Source organism: Rhamphochromis sp. 'chilingali' (assembly GCF_963969265.1).
Source record: "Rhamphochromis sp. 'chilingali' genome assembly, chromosome: 4".
Taxonomy (NCBI): Eukaryota; Metazoa; Chordata; class Actinopteri; order Cichliformes; family Cichlidae; genus Rhamphochromis; species Rhamphochromis sp. 'chilingali'.
In genome coordinates this window covers 39,066,992-39,090,826 of record NC_137948.1, presented here as the reverse complement: position 1 = coordinate 39,090,826, position 23,835 = coordinate 39,066,992, and the positions used below count along the sequence as shown (strand labels likewise).

At 42.4% G+C, this 23,835-nt stretch overlaps 1 protein-coding gene across 1 annotated transcript in view; it reads right to left on the bottom strand.

The window, feature by feature from the left end:
- The window catches only part of slit1b (slit homolog 1b), an 82,374-nt gene that overhangs the window by 16,673 nt on the left and 41,866 nt on the right, over nucleotides 1-23,835 (bottom strand). Inside the window, exons 5-23 of the mRNA XM_080881552.1 lie at nucleotides 13,915-13,986; nucleotides 13,678-13,749; nucleotides 13,342-13,413; nucleotides 13,040-13,203; nucleotides 12,804-12,951; nucleotides 12,151-12,222; nucleotides 10,651-10,722; nucleotides 9,817-9,888; nucleotides 8,094-8,237; nucleotides 7,838-8,001; nucleotides 7,510-7,533; nucleotides 7,241-7,385; nucleotides 6,111-6,185; nucleotides 5,634-5,777; nucleotides 4,885-5,028; nucleotides 4,629-4,795; nucleotides 4,324-4,462; nucleotides 3,210-3,278; nucleotides 2,283-2,354 (exon numbers count right to left, since the gene is read on the bottom strand). Of these exons, the coding sequence (XP_080737678.1) occupies nucleotides 2,283-2,354; nucleotides 3,210-3,278; nucleotides 4,324-4,462; nucleotides 4,629-4,795; nucleotides 4,885-5,028; nucleotides 5,634-5,777; nucleotides 6,111-6,185; nucleotides 7,241-7,385; nucleotides 7,510-7,533; nucleotides 7,838-8,001; nucleotides 8,094-8,237; nucleotides 9,817-9,888; nucleotides 10,651-10,722; nucleotides 12,151-12,222; nucleotides 12,804-12,951; nucleotides 13,040-13,203; nucleotides 13,342-13,413; nucleotides 13,678-13,749; nucleotides 13,915-13,986 (2,031 nt within the window). The remainder of the gene's footprint in view (nucleotides 1-2,282; nucleotides 2,355-3,209; nucleotides 3,279-4,323; nucleotides 4,463-4,628; nucleotides 4,796-4,884; nucleotides 5,029-5,633; nucleotides 5,778-6,110; nucleotides 6,186-7,240; nucleotides 7,386-7,509; nucleotides 7,534-7,837; nucleotides 8,002-8,093; nucleotides 8,238-9,816; nucleotides 9,889-10,650; nucleotides 10,723-12,150; nucleotides 12,223-12,803; nucleotides 12,952-13,039; nucleotides 13,204-13,341; nucleotides 13,414-13,677; nucleotides 13,750-13,914; nucleotides 13,987-23,835) is intronic.

Genomic DNA, 23,835 nt, shown 5'->3' with positions numbered 1-23,835 from the left:
AAAGAGATCTTGTCTCTCTGCTAGTTTGTGAACGTAGTGGTTTCATTCTGAAAGAGCTGAGGGCAGTGGTAGAGGAGGCCTGGGCATCTCTGCTTAGACTGCTGCCCTGTGACCCAAATAAGTAGTAGAAAATGGATGGATGAATGGATGGACAGTGACAGTTTGGCTGAAGATTTGGAGTCTGAACCCTCTAGCCTCAACTAGAGATGAAGAGTGGAAAACAGAGGTCTGGGAAGATTGCTTGTTTTGAACTCCTTTTAACTTTTCAAACTTTTCACATCCACCCAATGTTGACTCCTGTGAGTCTACTTGAGGTGCTTTATGAGATGTAACACATTTCTATCTACCTTTATTCTGTTTGGGACCTTTAAACAGACTTTAAGGCCTAAAATCGGTTTGCTTTCAAAAAAACCCCAAAACAAAAATCATTTCATTGAACTTCTGGCCACATCCTTGAAACATGGTGTGGAAATTCAGTGACTACATCTTTTTTCGATGGCCTCCAAGACTCTTTCTCTGGCCACAATTTTCTCTTAGGTTAAGATTTCCACTTTGTACACAAGCAGAGTAAAAATGTGCTGACAACTGCCATGTCTGGTTTTTACAACCCAATGACCTTTCCTCAGGGGTGAAATAAATATTTTTAGCACCATTAGTTGGTCGACTTTAGGTTTTTCATGATTTGGGAAGAAATGAACATTTGAAAACAAGCATTTTCATTTTAACACAAGAAGCACTACAAACAATATCATTACATTTCATGTGTTGCAAACCAGAAGAACGTTTTGTTTTTAGAGTTCACAATATTACTCTTGTTTTGCTTTGTGTGAAGCAAAGGCTCCAGTGTTGTGGCAGCCTGGGGCATTCTAGCTTTTAAAAATCTGTCTCTCCAAACGCACCACATTTTAAAGGGGTTACATCTTAAAAAAAAATAAAATAAAAGCAACATGGTAATCTCACAAACCCACTTTTCTTTCACAATTGAGCACAGAAATCCTATCAAAGGTTTAAAACGAGAAAATGTACCATTTTAAGAAAAATATCAGCTCATTTAGAATTTGATGTCCACAAAAACATTTCAGAAAAGATGGTGGCAACATAAGGTTGGAAACACAAGTGGTACTAAAAAGAGAAACAGATGGATTTTCCAACTAACTGGATTAACTGGTAACATGACTGGATATCAAAGTATTTCAAATTATCAGAAATTTCTGTTTCTGACAATTTCACAATAATGTTCTTCAATGTAAATTTGCAAAGACTTTGAATATCACATCGCCTTCAGTACATAATAATTTCAAAAGATTTGGAAAATCTGGAGAAATCTTTGTGTGCATGTGACAAGGCTGAAAAATGAATTAATTGGATGCTTGGGACACTACACTAGAAACAGGCTTAATTTTGTCATCACTGCTGGGCTTGGTCAGTGAACACAGTTTTCTTTGCATGAAGGATAAAGGTCTATAATGTCAAGGAGAAGATGTGATGTGGTAGAGATGTGGTATGATCCACAATCACCACTTTGTTCTCTGGACCAAAGATCATTTAAAATGAACTAAGGAAAAAAACTGTTCCGTGGTCAGAAAAATCTAAATTTTGAATTCTTCTAAAATAAATTTGGGTGCTGTGACTAAAGAGAAGAGCTATGTCTTGTCATCAGCAAACAGTTACAGGTCTGCGTCTCTGACAGTATACAGGCGCATTAGTACCTATGGAACTGGCTGCTTGGACATGAGGAAAGGCACCATCAATACAGAAAGATACTTTGCCTCAGTTTTTTGAGTTTGTTTTTTATTCCAGTGAACTATCAGCATTAAAGTTGGATTCTGGGTTTAAATTCAGACTCCTGAGTGCATTTGGGTCCACTTCCTGCTTCCCCGACAGCTGACCTTTGACAACCATGGCTTCATAGTAGAAATGCCTGAGTGCTGAACTGGCAGTCCACATGTTTAACAAAGGGAAAAGACATTTGGAGCATCATGAAACCCAATATGACAGTGATCACAGCTACAAAAATGGCAACTTTCCCAGAAGTCCAGCAGCTGCTCTCCTCAGTTTCCACATGTTTACAGACAGACTGGACGCTGCACAGTAATAAACAGATTTATTGCTGCCATCAAATTTACAATAAGCTAATATTTTTCTCAAAGTGATTCATTTTTTCAGCATTTTGTTTTGTAACAGAAGTGATTTAGTGAACTGACATCTTTCTGATGCCCATTGTGTGTGTGCTGATTTGTCTTGTAACACTTGACCAAGAACAGTTGTGTGTATGAACTCACAGTGTGGTGAGCTGGCTCATGTTGGAGAAGGAATCATCAGACAGGGAGTTGATTTTATTGTTGCTCAGATCACTGGAAAGGCAAAGGTCAGTTTCAGTCAGTATACACACAGAGTACTGCAGAGGTCCCACTGCACAACACATACAGGCGCAAACACACTAGCACACGTACTGTAACATAGTAACACACAAAACTAAAATGCTGCTCATTATTAAAGTGAACCGATCACATCATCCTCAGCTGTGTGCGTGTTTTACTGAATTCACTACACAGTCTACAGCGCCCCCTGCTGGATGACTATACAAATAGAAGATGCTGAGCACAGTTTGCAGCTTTTTTTGTAACAACTGTACAAGTGTTCAAACATACAAAATGTGCAACCTTATTCTCAAATTTCCTTTGAAGGTTTTGATATTACTGTCACATGTTCTTCATAAAACTGTAAAAACTATTTAATTCATATTTGGTTCTGCTCTGCAACCAGTGTTACTTTTGCTTCTTCTTTTTGGCTTCTGATTTCAGCTGCATTTCTAGCAGTGTGTGACTGTCAGGATCATTTAGTTACCATGGTCTAAAATGTGCCTCAGTCTGTGTGTTGAGAATCTTTGACCGTCCTTTGTTTTTAAAAATGAGGTACGAGTCTTCGGCTGTTCACTGGTCACTATCTAAACCTCAGTGCTTCGCCTAGAATGTAATGTTCCACAGCAAAGAAGAAAATAGCAAGAGTTTGTGCGTCAGCATGACTGTATATTACTGCATTAACCTCTTCACTGTAGTAGATGTTTTCATTGGTGGAAGAGAAGAAAAGTGCTTTCACTACCAACATGAGAGGCTGTAAGCATGTGTGATAGCAGATGTAGCTGTAGGTAAACTGAGTGTGAGGAGGCACGTGAGGATGAATGAAGGATTCAATCAAGTGTTTCTTACACAAGCTGCAGGTATTTAAAAGCAGGTAACTCTTTGGGAACGCTGGTGAACTGATTACCATCCAGATACCTGAGGGGACAAAACACAAAGATCTGTTGTGCATTTCTACAGAACAATAATAATGCACAGAGATTATCAAACAAATTCTAAGATAAGGTTCTAAGTTAAGGATGTCAAACTCACAGGCACACTTCGATCTTCAGTGAGCCAGACCAAAGAAGCTCGCTTAACTATGCATTAACGACCCTTTGTAAAAAACAGACATTTCTATTCTAGACTGAGAAAACAGGATGTTTTCTAATGGTTTATTTATTGATTACTTAAATAATTTGATGTAGTATGTATTGGCATGTGTGAGGTTTTTATCAGTAGGAACAGCTGTAAAACAGGTTTTGAAAATTCCAAAGTTTACGTCCTCCTTCACAGTTTCCAATGTCATCCAGTGGACTGGAGTCTTTGCCGGGCCACTTCTGGCCTCTGAGCCTTGTGTTTGACAACCTTCTTTTGGTTGGTAGATGTAAACAGTAAAAGGGAATAAGGTCAAATAAAGTCAAGGCTAAATAAAACTTTTGTTTAGGAGCCCTCACATACTTCAACATCTGCAAAAAAGCCTGTTTGGTAAATAACATCCATGCAAATACGTGAATAATTCTGACATAATTACAAAGTCACAAGGTTCCTGATTTTTTTCTGGCTCAATGAATTTAGTTAATTTCAGGGAGACACTTAATAATAAGAAAACCACAATTGCTATAAAAAGCCTGGTTACTACAAAAAAACCAGTGATACCACAGATAATTCACATAAATGTTTTGTATATGCTTGTTTTACACTATAAATCTGTGACTCTATTAAGTAGAATCAATTACGTCTCCAATTTATCTGCACTGAAAAAATGAAGCTCATTTCCTTTGTTTAAACTTGAACGAGCCAGTTTAGGGCCAACACAGAAGCTGGCAAGACTGCATTATTTACTATGGCTGTTTTTAATTATTCTATATTTTATTTAATATAGAATTGCGATGCATGACAATTTTAGTGAGTTTTGCAGTTTAAATGTTCAAAGCAAATTAAGAAATAACATTTTTTGTCTTGGCCGTGCAGTCAGACTCACAGTTCAGTGACGTTGCGGGGCAGTCCTCTAGGCAGAGCCTGCAGATGTTTGTTGCTGCAGCGCACAACTGTGTCCATACAGGTGCACTGGCTGGGACACTGAGGCCCCGGACCACAGCTGCTGTCCTCGAGCACAGCGCCTGAACAGACGGGGGGGGCAAATTTCACTTAACAAACAACAACCTTTCAATGGCAGTGCTTCTCAGAAAAAAATTGCAAGGCGTGATAACTTTGCTGTCATGCATTTTTAGGCGATGCTTGTTACATTTATTAGATTTCTGCTTATAGATAAAATGCCAATCATACCATCCTCACAACGGAAATCAGGCACAGCTACATCCTGCAGTGGGATTTCTCGAAGAAAAGCGGGCCCCTGACAGCGAGGATTCCCTGTCACGATTCGCCGACTTCTAAGCCACGCCCCAAACCAGGACAGACGGCAGTCACATTTAAAAGGATTGGCCAGAAGGTTTCTGATGGGCAAGCCGACATGGTAGGTAGGTAAGATAAATGGAAACAAACAGAGAGTGTGTCTGCACGTATTTGTGGGTGTGTCACTAACAGTGTGGACAGGTTGGGCAGTGTGTCGAAGGCTCCAGGGAGGATGGTGCTCAGCTGGTTATCATACAGTGAGAGCAGCCTGACGTTGGTCAGCCCGGTGAAGCTCCCGTTATGGATACAGCTAATCTTATTATTCCTGAGCATCCTACACAGCGAGAGAGACATTTTAGGACAGACATGTTTTATGCAAAGTTCCCTCAAATATGATATTTCATATTCATAAGATAAATAAAATGAGCTTTGGCTTTCATCCTTTAGTTTTATCTTCAGCAAAGTAAATGCAGCTCCTTTGGGTTAAGATCAACTCAGCCGCTTCTTCTTGCTTTTCATGTTTCTGTTCTTAACTTTTTCCCCCTTCAGTGCACCAAGCTGTTGATTTGGCCACTCATAAATTTCTTCTGTCCCTCCGATGTTTCTGGCTTGTTTTTAAAGCCTGAAGATGGCCCATTTCACTGCGACTGAAATCACTGTTGCGCTCAGATTGTGAGTTCACAGCAACAGTGATTGCCAGACTTTGAATTTCATGCTCAATTCACGGAGAAATAACAAAAGCTAAAGACTACACCTGTCTGTGAAACAGTCTTTTCTTTAATTGTCCAGCTATGTTTGAGTCCCTGAAAATAGGACTGCACAGTAGAGTTGTTGTTATTCTCAAAGGTGATGCAACTTTCTGAACTGTTGAACCCCTAAAAATAAAGCTGAGAGCTTAGTATACACAGTGACCTAATTCTATGTATGTATCAAACTCACAGCATGCGCATGCCCTCCATGCCTTTGAACATGCTCCCTCTCACAGATTCCAGGTGGTTGGCTGTCAGGTGAAGCTCCACCACCGAGGAAGCACCCTCAAATGCGCCGTCCTCAATCTCTGAAATCTTGTTGTTGCTCAGGTTACTGAAGTGAGAAGGATAGCACACAACATAACAGCTGCTTCCTGACAGCTCTTTGCCAGAAACCCAACTGAGCATGATCATTCAGCCTTAAGTTTCACACAACTTTTAGTACCTTTACTACTTTGAAAATGTGTCCAGTGTTTTCACTCTACATGAAGCTGTGCATTTTCTCTAATAATATCCAGTCATGCAAAGTCACTACATACAGTTTTCTCTGAACCCCTTTTCCCACTAAGGTCTTGGAAAATGCCAGAAGATAAGATCTCTTGAAAGTTTCTTTTGAAGATGGAGCAGCCATTCGTCACAGTATTTGTCATTTTTCATGGTGACCTACATTTTCTTAAGCTGTGACAGGCCCTTGAAGGCTCCTGTGGCCTCCAGCACGGAGAGGTCATTGTTGTTGAGACGCCTGTGACAATCATAGAGAGAGATCACAGAGAAGAGGATGGAGGAAAACAACATCACAAGGGGAAGAGTGACTTTGGTATGTGTGCATGTTTCGTGCTGAGTGCTCATCCGTGCAGCAGGAATCCACATACACATGTCAACACGGATATCCAAGTCATAGTTTGGCACAGTGTGTGTGTTTTTATGTTCAGTACAGGGAATGAGCATGTATTTGAATTTGTGTGGGTGTGACTTATGAGGGTAAATAGAGAACAATGAATCCTAAATGATCCCAAACTTAAATGCATGCACTTTAAATATAAGCTTATTCCAGATAAATTATGTGACAGCTGACTAATACAGCGGAAAGACAAATTTCATCATCATCATCATCATCATCATCATCATCATCATCAACGTAATGCTCAAAGGGACGGTTGACCCCAAAATCAAAAACCACATGTTTTTCTCCTTGGGAACAAAGTGCTATTTGTCCATCTGGAGTGTTTGAGTTTCCCAGTTATAAAGATCGTCTGTAGTGATATCCACGTCTTTTAAATAGAATGTGACTAGATGACCTTATGGTACAAAAGAAGACATTTGAAAAAAACATCAGCAGCAATATTCATTCATTCAAAAATCATGACCTGGCTGATTAAAAAACATTTTAAAAAAATCATTAAACCATGTTGTATAAAAGCAGGTTCACATAGCAAGTATTTTATTTAAAAAATAACCACGCCCACCAACTATTACTGTATAGGCTTGTTACTGTGGAGATGGAAGCATTCGCCTGTCAGTGGCAGTAGGCTGGTGCACTAACAGGCACTCCTGTCCACACCGTTAATGACAGGGTGTGAACTATAAGGTGAATTAGCTGTGTGCTTCTTTTGGTTGGTGGATGTAAAGAGTAAAAGGGAATAAGGTCAAAAATAAGGTCAAAGGTAAATAATACTTTTGTTTCTAAAAGCCCTCTTGCACTGGAACATTTGCAGCAAAGTCTGTTTGGCATATACAATCCAGGACTGCATGGAATATTATTAACGTGGGTTGTGTGTTTGTGGGCATGGATCTCACAGCTCTTCAGTGGAGGACGGCAGGTGCTCCGGGAACTTAGTGAGGCGGAGGTTGGAGCAGTCGACCACATTGGCTTCACAGCGACATTTAGCGGGACACACTGGCTTACTGTTACACTCGTAGTTTAGACGTCTGTCTTCAGTGCCTGGACCCAAATGTGGAGAGGATAGACAGACAAGTTCTTACTGATACATAGAGGCAATCAGAGACTGATGTATCTAACTACACACATACACAGAATATATATGAATATACAAACACAAAATCACCTGGGATGTGGTACTGCTCCTTGGCTGTCATGAAAAGTAAGCAAACAAAACTGTGTGAACGCTTCAACGGAGCAATAGCCACACACACACATACACACACATACACACGTCACATAATTGACTTGGCTGTAGGTGGCAGCAGGACACTTACAGCAGAAAGGAGGACTGAAACAATGCAAAGCTGCGCTTAGCTTTCCAGGCCTGGCAGTCTTAAACTATCAGATGCAGCAAGTATATCCAGACTTTTTACTCCTCGTCTCAGTTCCATCTTTGTCATCCAGTCACACACCCACACACGCACGCACACACACAGAGGGCACTGACTGACCAGAGCATCTGAACTTGTTGCTCTTGATCTGTGCGATGCGTTTGTTGGCAAGGCGGCGAGGACTGGCACAGCGTGCACCGCTGGTCTCTATGGGGTTTGAACGCAGGAAGTCGGCCAGCCACTTCACATTACAGTCACACACAAAGGGATTCTGGGCCAAGTGTCTGGTGAGAAATTACAAAAGGGAACAACATCAGTCAGATCAGACTGAATAGAGTGTAACAGAACTTGAAATAGCATGCATGTATTTTCTCACAGTGTCTGGATGCTGCGCAGCGAGCTGAAGGTGCCTTTGGCCAAACTCTGGATCTTGTTGTCGTACAGCGACAGAAGAGCCAGGTTCTCCAGATCTTTGAACACGTTGGCTCGGATGCAGTGGATTTTATTTGCATTCAGCAACCTTAAGCAATACAGTAGACACACTTAATTATCATAACAAAATACTCTGAATAAATCATCTAACATGCAGTTCTGTGCAAGTCTTGAGCCACCCTTTTTCTATGTTTTGCCTGATAGTGAGCCTTTTTTCTTTTTACTATTAGGACATGATTTTCACAAACTCTTCATTTGCTGGAGATAGTTTTTCAGGCCAACCACTTCTTCTTTTGTCCTCCACTTGTTCAGTTTCTTTAAGGTTTCAAACAACAAGCTGCACATTATGTTAATATCTGCCAAGTTAACACCTAATAGCTATCTAGGAATCACCTTGTTAGGCCTGCAAAAGATGCCTGTAACAGGCTGCTTGTGGTTGGCTGAGGCTCAGGAGATAGAGCAGGTCGACTAAAAATTGAAAAGTTGCTGCTCCAGTTTGCTTGCCAAAGTATCCTTGGGCAAGATAGACAACCCCCAGGTGTTCCTGATTAGCTCGATGGAGTGTGAATGTTAGATAGCACTTAGAGCTAGAAAAGAAAGTGATTGTTGAATGTGTGTGAACAGGTGATGGAGTTGTATAAGGTGTTTTGAGTGCCTGGGTACAAAAGCCCTATAAATAAATCCATCAATTTACACTTTAGTAACAAAGTGTCTAAAGATACAATTTTAAAATAGGTTACTTTCTAAGTTGTGGTATGTGTAGATGCAACACTGGTTCATCCCTGGAATTAGGTACCTGTTTATGCTTCTATGACTCATAGGTGAGTTTGGGGCTTAGTGGCTTAACAAGACTTTTCTATAGTAGTGTACATAATTATGATGAGCTGATTCATCACCAGCATCTGAATACTTGCAAACGTCTCTTATTTTAAAAACAAAACTGCTGCAATGCTATTTTGTGTTTTATGCCCAGAATTGGAGCCCTGATTTTTCCAAAATAAGAAACCAAACAAGGAGGGAGGTATTTTAAATTACACCAGGAGCCTGATGTATAAAGGATGTGTGCGTAAAACAACCAATAGTACAACCACAGGTAAAACTCCTTAAAACTCCTTTGTTGTTCTTGTGAGTGTCATGGATAAAAATGCACACTTGTACAATTACAAAATGACTAACTGCTATTTTTTCCAAAAACCTACATTGAAGTCTATCCATATGTCTCCAGGATGAGGATTAGTCTGTCCCTAACTTTCAGATTCCTCTCCATTTCCTTTTTGTCACTGGTTCCAGCGGTTTAGAGTTAAACATTACCACAAGGAATCTTCAAATACTTACTAAATTTTAAAAAAATGAAATAATGTTCAGGAAAGACGACAGCTGCCAGATTATTCAGTCATCATACTGAGCTCCACCTCTCGACTATTATCAAATGATTCACTTAATCACCTCATTCGTGGTACCTTACCTACTTCATCATAGGTACAGCAGTGTTTTACCAAAGGGGGTATTCAAGTCAGTTATGAGAAGCAGATTTACATACCGGTAATTAACTTGGCAAAAACTAGTTTCCGCATTAGTTTCCATGCAGCTCCTTCTAAAATATTTGCCACTTTGTTTAAAACACAGTCAGTTCAGACAAATATATGCATGTTGTGGTTTGGACTTACAGCAACTCCAGAGACCCCAGACCATCGAACACTCCGCTTGGCAGCTCAGTGATCTTATTGCCATACAGAACTCTGCACACAAACAAAAAAAGTCTTTAACTGTGTTCTGCAATCAAAAGTGCTTCATCAGTCTGTGAACAGTTACTAAGACGCAAAATTTTATAATAATAATTGATTGCATTTATATAGCGCTCTTCAGGGCCCTCAAAGAACTTTACAATTCCACTATTCATTCACTCACTGGTAGAGGCAAGCTACAGTTGCAGCCACAGCTGCCCTGGGGCAGACTGACAGAGGCGAGGCTGCCATCGGCCCCTCTGGCCGTCACCAGTAGGCGGCAGGTGAAGTGTCTTGCCCAAGGACACAACGACCGAGACTCGAACCGGCAACCTTCCGGTTACAAGACGAACTGCCAACTCTTGAGCCACGATCGCCCCAAAATTTGCATCACCAAAACAAAAGTAAGTCTTATTCAGTCCACACAAGCACACGTTCACAGTCCATAAACAGAAGAGAAGACATTTACATCACACTGCTGTCGTGTATAGTATATGCACGCAAACTTATTCACACATACACACACTCAGCAATAATGCTGGCTGACCGCCTGCTGTGATTGTTTGCACGTCCTGATGTTTCCTGAGAATTCTCTGTACAGTGAGCAGGCGCCACTTTTAAATTATTCATACCAACAGATGCTTAAACACATGGACGCAGTGGGCACATATGGAGATATAGCCAATAAAGTGGACAGACACATGTAAACACGTGTTGGTAAAGACACTCTCAACACACCCAACAGTTTACACAATCAGATGCAGAGTGCTTACTCACAGTGAATTGAGAGCTCGGAGGCCTTGGAAAGCATCAGGAGCTATCTCAGATATCTGGTTGTTGCTCAGGTCACTGGGAATGAAAGACAATGAATGCCCAACACTTTTAAATACTTAGTGATTAGATTTATTTTGGGGAGAAAATGAAAAAACTCATGTATACAGATTTTGTTTTGTTGTAAACGCATTTAGCCAAAAGCATCATATGTACATAGCAAATAATTTGTGTTATTTTTTAAAGGATTAAAGGCAAAAAAGTGATGCAGCACTTTAACAGTTCTCTTTTCTGATCTCGAAATGAAAGCAGGTTATATAAAAATCCCCTATAAAAATAAGAAACCTCACTTTCTGAATTGACTGGCTAAGAGCTTCACTTTTTTCATGTCAGAACAGAGGAGCTATTTTTCTGGCCAAGTTGAAGTTTTTATATCTTTGATTCGGTCTGGCATGCCAAACCATAATATGTTAGATTATAAAATCCTTGTTCTGCTGCCACACGTCAGTCGTTCAGTTGTCATGATAAATTTTCAGACAAACCACTTAAACCAGCCTGGTAATGTAATCAAACCCCCCTCCCTCCCTCCATGGTCTCGCAGTGATGATGGAAGAGGGCAAAGGAGGGGAAAGAGGATAAGATTAAGAGGAAAAGGAAAACCACAGAGAGAAAAAGATGGAGAGAGACAGAATGCCTGAGGAGGGAAATGGGCAAAGGAAGAAGAGGAAGAAGAGAAAAACAGCAACAGTGGAAGTAACAAAAACCGCAAAGACAGAAGAAAGAAAGAAATGTGAAACAGGATAGAAGGTCAAGAAGCCAGGAACATTATTATTGTGGTCAGATTAGCATTTTTTAAACATATACATCACATCACATGGATATGCACTTGATTTATCATGTAAGGGCCCTAAAAAGCCTCTAATGAGGACTCTGTGTCTTTGCAGGCTGATATAAATCAAATGCTCCTCGATGCTGAAACTCCACTGGGGTTGTATGTTCTGTTGAGCAGGAAAACCACAGCTCAGTGAGCAGTGGAGACAGAAGAAAAGAGAGATCCACTTGGCAAATCAGACTCTAGAACATTAAAATTTTCCCTGAAGCATTGTCCCTCTGGAGGCAGAAAAAATGTAATGGCTTTGGCTGATTTGGAGCTCAGGGGCAGGAATTCTGTAGCCTGCTGCAGTTGGCATAGCTGACTTTAAAAGTACTCTGCACAAAGAAAGGTGGAGCAAAAAAAAGTTAAATGAAGTGGACTAAAATGGGTCATGTGTGTGCAGGTATGGTGCAGGTATGGTTTAGGATATATATGGTTTAGGATATATAGAAAAGGCTTCTTTTGATTGATCCCTTATTGATCCCCTCCGTGATCTTAGTCCTTTATTGATTTGTTGTAATAAACATTTAAATTTCAATAGAAAACATTGCTAGTGTTATTTCAATTTGAACTGACACTTGGAAGTGTTTAACTGCAAGTATGACGATATAAAGCTTTGTAGGAGCACTCACATTCGCCTGAGCTTCTTGTAGGATGTGAAGGCGCCTGGGGGAACCGACTTGATGCCATTCTGCTCCAGACGTCTGGGTAGAAAAGCAGAGAGGCTACATTGAAACACTGCACACGAGCAGTGAGGACAATCACATCCTTGAATGGTGGATTGCACATCAGAACATTTGATGTATTGGCAGAGACGTAAAGTACATGTAATGGCCTGTAAAATCTATCTATAAGATTTGTCCAAGTTATCGCCAGCTGTGCTTGTTACGCTACTGCATTCTAGCTACTGGCAGAGGAGCAGCAGAATTGAGAGAGAGTGTGGTTAAGCATCCAAAAAACCACTTTTCCATGTTGGATATATTAAAAGTAACCGGAAAGAATGTGATGAAGCAGCAAAATGACATAAGTAACATTTCTTCCTTTACATGGCATAGAGTAAGTACATGTACTGTAGTATTTCTTTCCATCTAATAAACCTGTGGGGACTTTCACTCTCTTTTGGGACCCCTCTGGAGCAGCTTTACATGGTTCACAATTTTGCTTGTAAGAAACCCACTTTATGCTGGTAGGTTTTATCTGAGTTCTGAAAGCAAACTATAAAGCTACAAAATAACAGAATTTGTCATTCTTGTATCATTATATATAATTCTTGTGGGATACTCACATCTCAGTCATACCCTCAGGGAGGTGGGCAGGGATTGCAGTTAGGCCCCTCCCACGGCAGTCCACAATGTTGTTGCTGCAGGAGCACATTGGAGGACAGGACCCAGATGCTAAACTACATGGCTGAACGAAGGCACTGCCACTGTGACCTAAAAACAAGGAAGAAAAAAATTTCTCACACATTGCATCATCATTCACATTTGGATCAAAGCCTCATGTATCGCCGGGCTCTTGTACCTGAGCAGGCAAAGTCACTTTTACGCAGCTCGGCCAGGTTGAGGCCCCTCAGCGTGGGAGGAGAGCTACACTGAGTGTAGAGGCCCAAAGCTGGCCGCTGCCGTAGCCATGGAGACAACCAAGCCAGGTGACAGTCGCAGCGCAGAGAGTTAGAGTGGAGACGGCTGAGGGAAGGAAAATACATTTGAGAAGTAGTGGAGGGGTGGGTAAAACATAAGGTGACAGATACACAGACAGAGATGAAATCTGACTTAACAATGTGGCATTCTGGGTAAAAAAGTTGAAAAAGGTGAGGCACTTACAAGGTGCGGAGCTTTGGCATGTGATTGAAACTGGAGACTGGAATGCTGCTGATGTTGTTGTTGTTCAGTGTGCTAGAAGAAAAAATAGGAGAGAAATTAGCAATGATGAGAAGAAGAGGCAACACTAAATATAACAGCAAGGACAGAAAGGAAGGGTGTGAGAACAAAGAGATGGAACAATAAAAAGCAAGAGAGAGTTGATAGGCACGGAAGCCAGTGGAAAAATGATGGCAGTAGAAAAGATGAAGAGAGCAGAAGAAAACAAAGTTTTTTTAATGAGAGATTAAATTGTTTTGAGAAGAGCATCAAAGAAATTATTTTTCTTAGATTACTCACAGGACTTCTAGAGATCGCAAAGCTCTGAATGCCCCCTCTTCAATACAGCTGATATGGTTTTTATCCAGCTGACTGATAATAAAAAGAACACAAAGCCAATATGATGTAGATTTAGTTAATGGCTCGGTCCAGCCAACCACTCAGTCTTCTAATTACGGACGTGATATTTCTTGACAGTAGCAAATTGCACCGTTATCTCCACTGCACCCATTCCTTTAACACTTTATCTTCACTTACAGGTTTTTAAGGTCTGTTGCGCCTCTGAAAGCTCTCCTTGGAATGGCTTGGATGGCATTTTCACTTAGATCTCTGAAAAACAAAGAAAAGAGGGAAATTCATTCTGCTAAGAGATGCAATGATACAACTTGTTGACTCCACATCCAGGAGTTTGCTATAGCACATGGCAATTCTTGCAGATGCTCTACATGGTATTACATTTGACCAAACCAGTCGAGCTGAGCTTTGGATGCTTGCTGTCTGCCTTCACATACAATGGGCTTAAGTGACATCCCACTCTTAATTCATAGAGTTTAATATGTTGTCAGACCACCCTTTGCAGCTAGAATAGCTTTAACGCTTCTGGGGAGGATTTCCACAAGGTTTAGGAGTCTGTTTATGGGAATTTTTGATCATTCTTCCAAAACCACATTTGAGGTCAGACACTGATTGACGGGAAGGCCTGTCTCACAGCCGCCACTCTAACTCCTTCCAAAGGTGTTCTGTCAGGTTGGCGCAGGCCAGTCAAGTTTTTCCACACCAAACTTGCTCATCCATGTCTTTGTGCACATGTGTCCAGGCATGTTGGAACAGTACTGGGCCATCCCCAAACTGTTCTAACAAAGCTGGGAGCATGAAATGGTCAAAAACGTGAATTTGTTTGAGTTCTGAAATTTTTGAAACTATGTGCCTCATCTTCCACTGACCCTGCTCTCTGATCTTCCATGACCTATCACTTTGTGGCTCATTTACTCTCGTTCTCACTCACTTCCACTTTTTTATAATATCACTAACACTTGGCTGTGGAATATTTACTAGAAAGGAAATTCCACAACTGGACTTGTTTCACAGGTGGCATCCTATCACAGTACCACGCTGGAATTAACTGATCTCCTGAGAGCAAACCCAGAAGCGTCTCCATGCCTGGCTGCTTGATTTTGTACACCTGTGGACATGGAAGTGACTGGAACACCTGAATTCAATGATTTGGTGTGATGAGTGAATACTTTTGGCAACACAGTGTATGTTTACATGCATTTAATAAAACATATGGTCTTTTCCTCTTTGATAAACTAAGGAAACACCAGTCCTCTTTATTTTAATATAGTTCCTCTAGAAAAGGTGTCTGAGATGCAGCAGGCAGACTGCTTACAGACCAAGGTCACGGGACTTACTGACTAGCTTTGGTGATAAAAAAATATGAAGTAGAAATGCAATGCCACGATTAGACATCATAGAAACAGACAGGTGAACCACAGCAACGGAGACCAATAAATAATAGCAAAACTCTGTGTGTGTGTGCGTGCGTGTGTGTGTGTGTGTGTGCGTGTGTGTGTGTGCGTGCGTGTGTGTGTTAGACAAACCACAGAAGAGGATGTACATCATCTCTGGCTGCCCTACAGGTCCTCAGACACAGTCCATTAATGTCAGGGTCAAACCAGAGGCTGACAGAGGAGGAAACACCCACTTATTGAGAACTAGACAGCCAGTATAGTGCCTTTAAGCAAGAAAGTATATCTTTTAAATCAGATTGAACACAGGAGGAGAGTCAAGTAATTGACAAACCAGCTAACCAAATTAATCTTATACTAATGTACTGTACTTTTAGAACTTCTGTTACTGCATTCACGAACACTGTGCCACACAATACTGTAACCTGCTTGATGCACAGCTATGGCCTAGCTAGACCAGCTCTTTGTAGACATACATAGAGCAGTACATTAGAAAAGTGAAAAACTGATTCTGACACCCCTGAGGCCAGTTGAAAAAGCAGACTTTTTATTGAAGTATAAAGTTCAACTGTGTCTGACACATGAAACCAGCAGTGAAGAAGATGATGGGGGATATACAGAGTAAATGAACAGACTGATGCAGAAAAGGATGATGGATGGACATGTTAAAAGGGGATGGGTGGTGCAGGACACAAGAGTGATTATGGAGAGAAACAAGAACAGAAGTTATAAATGGTAAAATGGCCTGTATTTATATAGCGCTTTACTAGTCCCTAAGGACCCCAAAGCGCTTTACATATCCAGTCACACACACATTGGTGATGGCAAGCTACATTGTAGCCACAGCCACCCTGGGGCGCACTGACAGAGGCGAGGCTGCTGGACACTGGCACCACCGGGCCCTCTGACCACCACCAGTAGGCAACGGGTGAAGTGTCTTGCCCAAGGACACAACAACCGAGACTGTCGGAGCCAGGGCTCGAACCGGCAACCTTCCAATTACAAGGCGAACTCCCAACCTTTGAGCCACGATATGGCTAAATCGAGTTGAGGTAGTTCAGTATGTGATATGACAAACTGGAAGTTTGGGAGATATGAAGAGAAACAGAAATGGGTTAAAAGAAAAAAAGATAGACATGTGAGTCATATAAGTCAGAGGCAGAGAGAGAGAGAGCACACCAATAACAATGGACTGTTATGATGTAGACAGAGAGAGACAGAGGAGGGGAAAGATGAAGTCCAGTTGTTAATACAGTTTTTCTGCTTCATTTCAGAAAGTGCTCAAGGCCAACATGCCACACAGACCCATTATTCCTCTCTGTCGTCTGTTCATATCCAGTAATCTTTATATCCACTCTTTAATACAAGCTGCAGAAAAAACAATATTTTAAGACTTTCAGCTTGTTTTTGAAGAGTTTCCAGATTGAATTGATTCAAACGGATGGAGTTCAACTTATAAAGAACATCTGCAATAATTAATGGAGGTAAATATTTTTTAAGAAAAGACTTTTTGAAAAGAAGATGCCATCAACTGCACAAGTATGACATGCATGCCTTCAACTGGACTTGGAAAGCAGTGGAACAAAGAAAAATAAATGAAAAATAAAATGCTTTTCTAAATACATGATACAAACTTAAACATATGGAAAGTGATCACAGAAAGCACCCTCGTGTTGTGGCTCACACACGCTAGTGCTCACACTCAATAACACAGATGCTTCCTCATCAGGTCATCGAGATTCTGTTGCCAGGACACAAAGAGGCTGAATATGATGTTTACTGGAGGGAAACACAGACTGGTCACAGCTGGATGTGTGAGCGTGTGTGTGTGTGTGTGTGTGTGTGTGTGTGTGTGTGTGTGTGTGTGTGTGTGTGTGTGTGTGTGTGTGGACAGTAGGCAGTCTCTTAATATTTGCTCTCCGTCTCCTGCTACCTCCTCTATTCATTTTCTGATCCTTTCTTTCATCCGTTGTGTCTCTGGATCTGTCTCTCCTCGCTCCTCCTCATCCTCTTATTGTTCTCCGCTGTCTCCTGTCGTTTCAATATCCTCCTCATCCCTCCATCCCTCCCTTCCTGCTCACAGTGGAGGGTGAGAAAGGTAAACTTTCCCACTCGTTTCCTGCTCGTTGACAACACATCACCTCTCTGTCTATCTGTCTCCTTCAAACATGGGTTAGTTTAAGTCTCGCTTATTGCTACCTTCTTATTCGTCATAGAGTCATTCCATCTATGGAGGTATTTCCTTTTATACATCTGTATAGGATGTACACTTACTTTCATGTTTCTTGGTCTTTTTATTTTGCTGTTATATGCTTTAAAGCAGGGGTCTCAAACTCCAGGCCTCGAGGGCCGGTGTCCTGCAGATTTTAGATCTCACAGTGGGTCAACACACCTGATTCAAATGATTAGTTCATTACCAGGCCTCTGGAGAACTTCAAGACATGTTGAGGAGGTAATTTAGCCATTTAAATCAGCTGTTTTGGATCAAGGACACATCTAAAACCTGCAGGACACCGGCTCTTAAGGCCTGGAGTTCGAGACCCCTGCTTTAAAGCAATGATTTCCCGAAAGACGTCATGCAGCAAAAGAAAGAATTATCCAGTGACAGCTCCAAGTGTCCCTGTTGCAGTTTGATAGTACAAGTCATCAAAACCATCCAGCTATATGTTAAATGAATCAATAACTATGCTTTTCTAGTCCTTCCAAGGGTGCTATGATTTCAGTTTTGTGCTTGGGTCCAAGCAAGACAAGCTGTAACTGTGTCAGCAAGCAGTATGTAGAAGAAACACTCAGAGTACAGCAAAACTATCCAGCAGTTTTTGACTACAATTCGAAGCACAAAATAATTAATTTTAAAAAAGGGAGGGATGGGGGATGGGGGGTGGCTTAAGACTTTTGCAGTTTTCTTGGTTTGCAGCAGTTTGTGACAAAACCACAAACTGTGTTGAAGTGATTCATAAACACCAGTTTAATACATTTATTTCTATCCAGCCACTTGCAGGAAAGCTGGAGCGCACCCCAGCTGTCAGTAGGCAAGAGTAGGTTACATCCTGGACTTGTTGCTGGTCCATTACGTGGCTAACAGACAGTCATTAATCCTCACATTCACAATTACAGAGAATTTAGAATCCAAAGATAACCTGGACTGTGGGAGGAAGTGGGAGTAAATGGTAAAATTGCCTGCATTTGTATAGTGCTTTACTAGTCCCTAAGGACCCCAAAGCGCTTTACACAACCAGTCATTCACCCATTCACACACTGGTGATGGCACCCTGGGGCGCACTGACAGAGGTGAGGCTGCCGGACACTGGCGCCACTGGGCCCTCTGACCACCACCAGTAGGCAATGGGTGAAGTGTCTTGCCCAAGGACACAACAACCGAGACTGTCCAAGCCGGGGCTCGAACCGGCAACCTTCCGATTACAAGGCGAACTCCCAACTCTTGAGCCACGATCCCCCGGAGCGGCCAAAGGAAAACCATAAAGGTACAAGGAGAACTGCAAATTCCACACAGAAAGCACCAACCGGCTTGAAACCAGAACCTCACATGTAAAAGAATGATTCATCTTTAGCTCAAAGTGAAGACAACAGCTTATTAATCTAACAGCGCCATCAGATCAGCATGCAATATCAGAAGAAAGTCAAATCCTGGGTATCTGTTCACTAGAAAAAGTTGGATTTGTGCCACTGTCCCTAGCAGCGAGTTAATCTTGCTAACTGGAATACTAGTATGATATATGAGTGAAACTGTAAATGCAGAAAGAGTCCAACATTTAACTTCCCCTGAAAAACAAAACTTCATAACGTACTAATATAGCTCTATTAACTTTGGTCTGAATGTTTTCACTGCATGACAGAAATATCAGGCAATCCCATCTAAAATCACAGAGTTAACAAACTCTGAAGACAGCCTGTTATCTGTAACGAGTAACTGCTTTTTTGACTCATGCACACCTTTTTCGTTTTTTTTCTTTGTTTTGTTAAACTCTGTCCAGACAGGTCAGCAGACAGAGTCAGAGCATCAACATGGTTAATATTTTATTTCTGTAGTCTGGTCCACTCCTCAACCTGACACACACAGACACACATAGGACAAACAACCTCAATAAGTAACTTAATAAATAAGACGATTTAAAGATGGCGCCGGTGAGGTCGGCTGCCGTCACGACTGCTCCGACCACTTTTTCTTTGTCTTTGTTTTTTAAGTTAGTTTTCAGCGTTTCTAAATCGGCAAAATCACCACCATTGGGTACATTAGGTATGACAGTGACACTCTTGTTTCTATTGGTTTACAATGTACTCACAATTTGAAGTTTTTAACTCCGGATCCGAGCTGGCCGAGTGAGATCTTGAGGGAGAACAAAGGGAAGCGGCGGCGGCCTAGAGGGAAGCGAGCCGGCGTCAGGAACAGGCTGAGAGCTCGTGCACACCGCACACCTCTGCCTAGCATCCTGCTCGCCAACGTCCAGTCACTGGAGAACAAGCTTGACGACCTCAGGGCCAGGGTAAAGTTCCAGAGAGACATTCGGGACTGCAATCTCCTCTGCTTCACCGAGACATGGCTGAACCCAGCGGTGCCGGACCACGCCATCCAGCCGGCCGAGTTCTTCTCGGTTCACCGCATGGACAGGACACGGGACTCGGGGAAGTCAAGGGGAGGCGGCGTGTGTTTAATGGTGAACAACAACTGGTGCAACAGTGCGAACGTTGTTCCTCTCACACGCTCCTGCACACCAAATCTGGAACTACTGTCCATCATGTGTCGTCCTTTTTATCTACCTCGGGAATTTACATCGGTCATTGTAAGTGCCGTTTATATTCCACCACAAGCGGACACGGTCACCGCCTTATGCGAGCTGCATGAGGCACTCACACAGCACCAGACACAACACCGGGACGCTGCGCTTATTGTGACGGGGGACTTTAATAGCGCCAACCTCAAACGCGCAGCGCCGAACTTTTATCAACACATCTCCTGCCCCACCAGAGGTGAAAGGACACTGGACCACTGCTACACTACAGTCAAGGACGGCTACAAGGCACAATCCCGCCCTCCTTTTGGCAAATCTGATCACACCGCCATCTTCCTCATCCCAAAATACAAACAAAGGCTGAAACAGGAAGTTCCGGTTCAGAGGAAGGTCGCGCGCTGGACGGATCAATTGGTGGCCACGTTACAGGACGCACTCGATGACGCAGACTGGGGCATGTTCAGAAACAGCTCCGATGATGATGTCAACGTGTTTACGGAAGCGGTTGTGGGATTCATCGGGAAACTAGCGGATGATACCGTGGAGACAAAGACTATCACAACGTTTCCCAACCAGAAGCCGTGGGTGGATAAAACCATCCACGACGCTCTGAGATCCCGCACCGCTGCCTACAACACGGGACTCATGACGGGGGACATGGACCCGTACAAAGCCGCGTCATATAACGTGCGGAGGGCGGTGAAAGAGGCGAAGCAGCGCTACGGGAGGAAACTAGAGTCACAACTCCAACAGAGTGACTCTAGGAGCCTGTGGCGGGGACTAAGGACAATAACGGACTATAAAGCACCAACAACCGGTATGACGAACGCGGCCGTGACTCTGGCAGACGAGCTGAACGCTTTCTATGCTCGCTTCGAGGCTGCAGCTAAGGACTCCAACAATGCTAGTGTTAGCGGCGCTAACGGCTGCAGACAGGAAGATACTGCCAGCACCGGAAACGTGCTCGTCATCTCCGAGCATGAAGTAAGGAGAGCCTTCAAGAGAGTGAACACCAGGAAAGCAGCAGGACCAGACGGCATCCCAGGTCGTATCCTAAGAGACTGCGCATACCAGCTAGCTCCTGTGTTCACTGAGATATTCAACATCTCTCTATCTCAGTCGGTGATCCCCACATGCTTCAAAGAGTCCATCATTGTTCCTGTCCCGAAGAAACCCCACCCTGCTTCTCTCAATGACTATCGCCCTGTAGCCCTCACCTCAGTAGTGATGAAGTGCTTTGAACGCCTGGTCAGAGACTTCATCATTTCTTCACTACCAGACACACTGGACCCACTACAGTTTGCTTACCGTCCAAATCGTTCCACAGACGATGCCATCTCTCATCTCCTCCACACCTCACTTACTCACTTGGACACTAGAAGGGGGAATTATGTTAAAATGCTCTTCATAGACTACAGCTCTGCATTTAACACCATAATTCCCTCCACACTCACCACCAAGCTGGAGCATCTGGGACTCAGCTCATCTATGTGTCAGTGAATCTCCAACTTCCTAACTGGCAGACCACAGGCAGTAAGGATGGGCGGACATGTCTCAGCCTCCACCACTCTCAGCACTGGAGCCCCCCAGGGGTGTGTTCTGAGCCCCCTGCTGTACTCTTTGTACACATATAACTGTGTGGCCACTACCAGCTCCACCACCATCATCAAGTTTGCTGACGACACCGTCGTGGTGGGCCTGATCTCTGATAACAACGAGACGGCCTACCTGAAGGAGATTTGGAATCTGGAGAACTGGTGCCAGAGGAACAACCTCCTTCTAAACGTCAGTAAGACAAAGGAGCTGATAGTGGACTTCAGCACTAAGCAGGAGAGGAACTACCAGACCCCCGTCATCAACGAGTGCCCAGTGGAGAGAGTGGACAGCTTCAAATACCTCGGAGTTCACATCACGCAGGACCTGTCATGGTCCTGTCACATCAACACCGTGGTGAAAAAGGCCCGTCAGCGTCTCTACCACCTCAGACGCTTGAGAGACTTCCAACTGCCCTCCAAGGTGCTCAGGAACTTTTACTCGTGCACCATAGAGAGCATCCTGGCGGGAAACATCTTAACCTGGTTCGGGAACAGCACCATGCAGGACAGACGAGCTCTACAGAGGGTTGTGCGGTCAGCTGAGCGCACCATCCGCTCTGAGCTCCATGACCTGCACTCAATCTACAGCAGGCGGTGCTGGACCAAGGCCAGGAAGATCGTGAAGGACCTCAGCCATCCCAACAACAGACTGTTCTCTCTGTTGAGGTCAGGAAAGCGATTCCGCTCCCTGAAGACCAACACAGAGAGACTGAGGAGGAGCTTCTTCCCGCAGGCGATACGGTCTCTCAATCACACCACCACACAGTACTGACCCACACATACAGTTGTTACACACACTGGACATTCTGGACATTGTTTCACTTCATTACTTAAATCACGCTGCTGTTATTGTGTATATGCTGCTGTTATTGTGTATATATTTATTTATATTTCTTCATACATTCTTATATAGTTCTATATTGTGTATTTTGTTGTACAGTTATTTTATTTTCAACTTTAATTTATATATTTTATCTTATTCTCCCAGTTAAATTTACCCTTCATTCTAATTTGTGTTGTACAGTTATTTCATTTTTAACCTTAATTTATATTTTATTCCTTCCTAGTTAAATTTACCCTTTTTAATTTTTCATATTTATTTCCTATCTTATTCATAGCCTTTTCCTTTTTTGTTTTCTTTAGGTCACGAGCAGTTGTCCAAGCATTTCACTACATATCGTACTGTGTATGACTGTGTACGTGACAAATAAAATTTGAATTTGAATTTGAATTTAAGTTAAGAGAAGTGTTTACTGGAAGAAAGACAATTCACGAAAAAGGAATGACGTTGAAGAGGAGAACCAGTGGATTAAGAATAGAAAAGAAAGTTCAACCAGATGTATTACAGGCTAATGTGGTCAACCAGAAGAACGGATATGGAATAGATAACCCTAAAATGACCTGCATACCTACACACATTAAATAACACTGGGAATCTCCCACTCTGTGTTAAATGCACATTCAACCACACATGCACACAAGCTAACACTGAAGAATGAACCAACATGTCTGAAAATGTCACACCAGTGGAAGCTGATCCAAAGATCACACGCATATTTTGACATATTCCTCCACACCCAACCACCCACAGACATACCCTGTGAATAAACTCTCTTAATTGTGATACATATCCATCCCAAGGGATTTGCAGAGGAAGATGAAGGATAAGAGACAAAGAGAAATTTATCCGAGAAGAAGAAGAAGAATAAATCAAAATAAATAGAACAACTGTACAAGACAAGATTTTTTGAGTATTGGTTACTAAACCACTGTAACAAGTCAGTTTGTAAAGTTTCTTCCCTCCTGGTTCCCCAGTTAACTGTAGGTGGTGTTATTTCAGAGTGGAAGCATTTATTAACCACAGCAGCATTAAGAGGTAAAGTTGCAAATATGCCGAGTGCATACACATTGCTAACATACGTGTAATATATAGTAGCAATAGTATTTAGTGCAACAACATTTACATCTATTCATTCATTAAACTGATTAATGGAAAATATTGGTGGAGATCTTTGTAATGATTTAGTATCTAATCAGATTTATAAGCTTATGGAGGTCTTTGATATTTGCCAGTGTGGCCTGCTGTTGGCAGGTGGTTGGTCTGCTGCTTCTGAACCGGCTGAGAGTCTGACTTCTGTTTAATGAGTAAACATGGCTTTTCTCCAGAGATGCAGTTTTTTTTTAATTGTGTTTGGGGTTGAGAAGTTAGACTAACAAAACCCTTACAGGATGCCGTCATGCATTTTTTTTTAGCGAGTTTAATGTTTGCACTTGATGGCGATGCCTGCTCTGTTAGCACATTGTGGCTTTAATAAGCCAGTGGACAAACTGGTGCCCCTCTGAAGTCACATTGTTCAGCTGAAG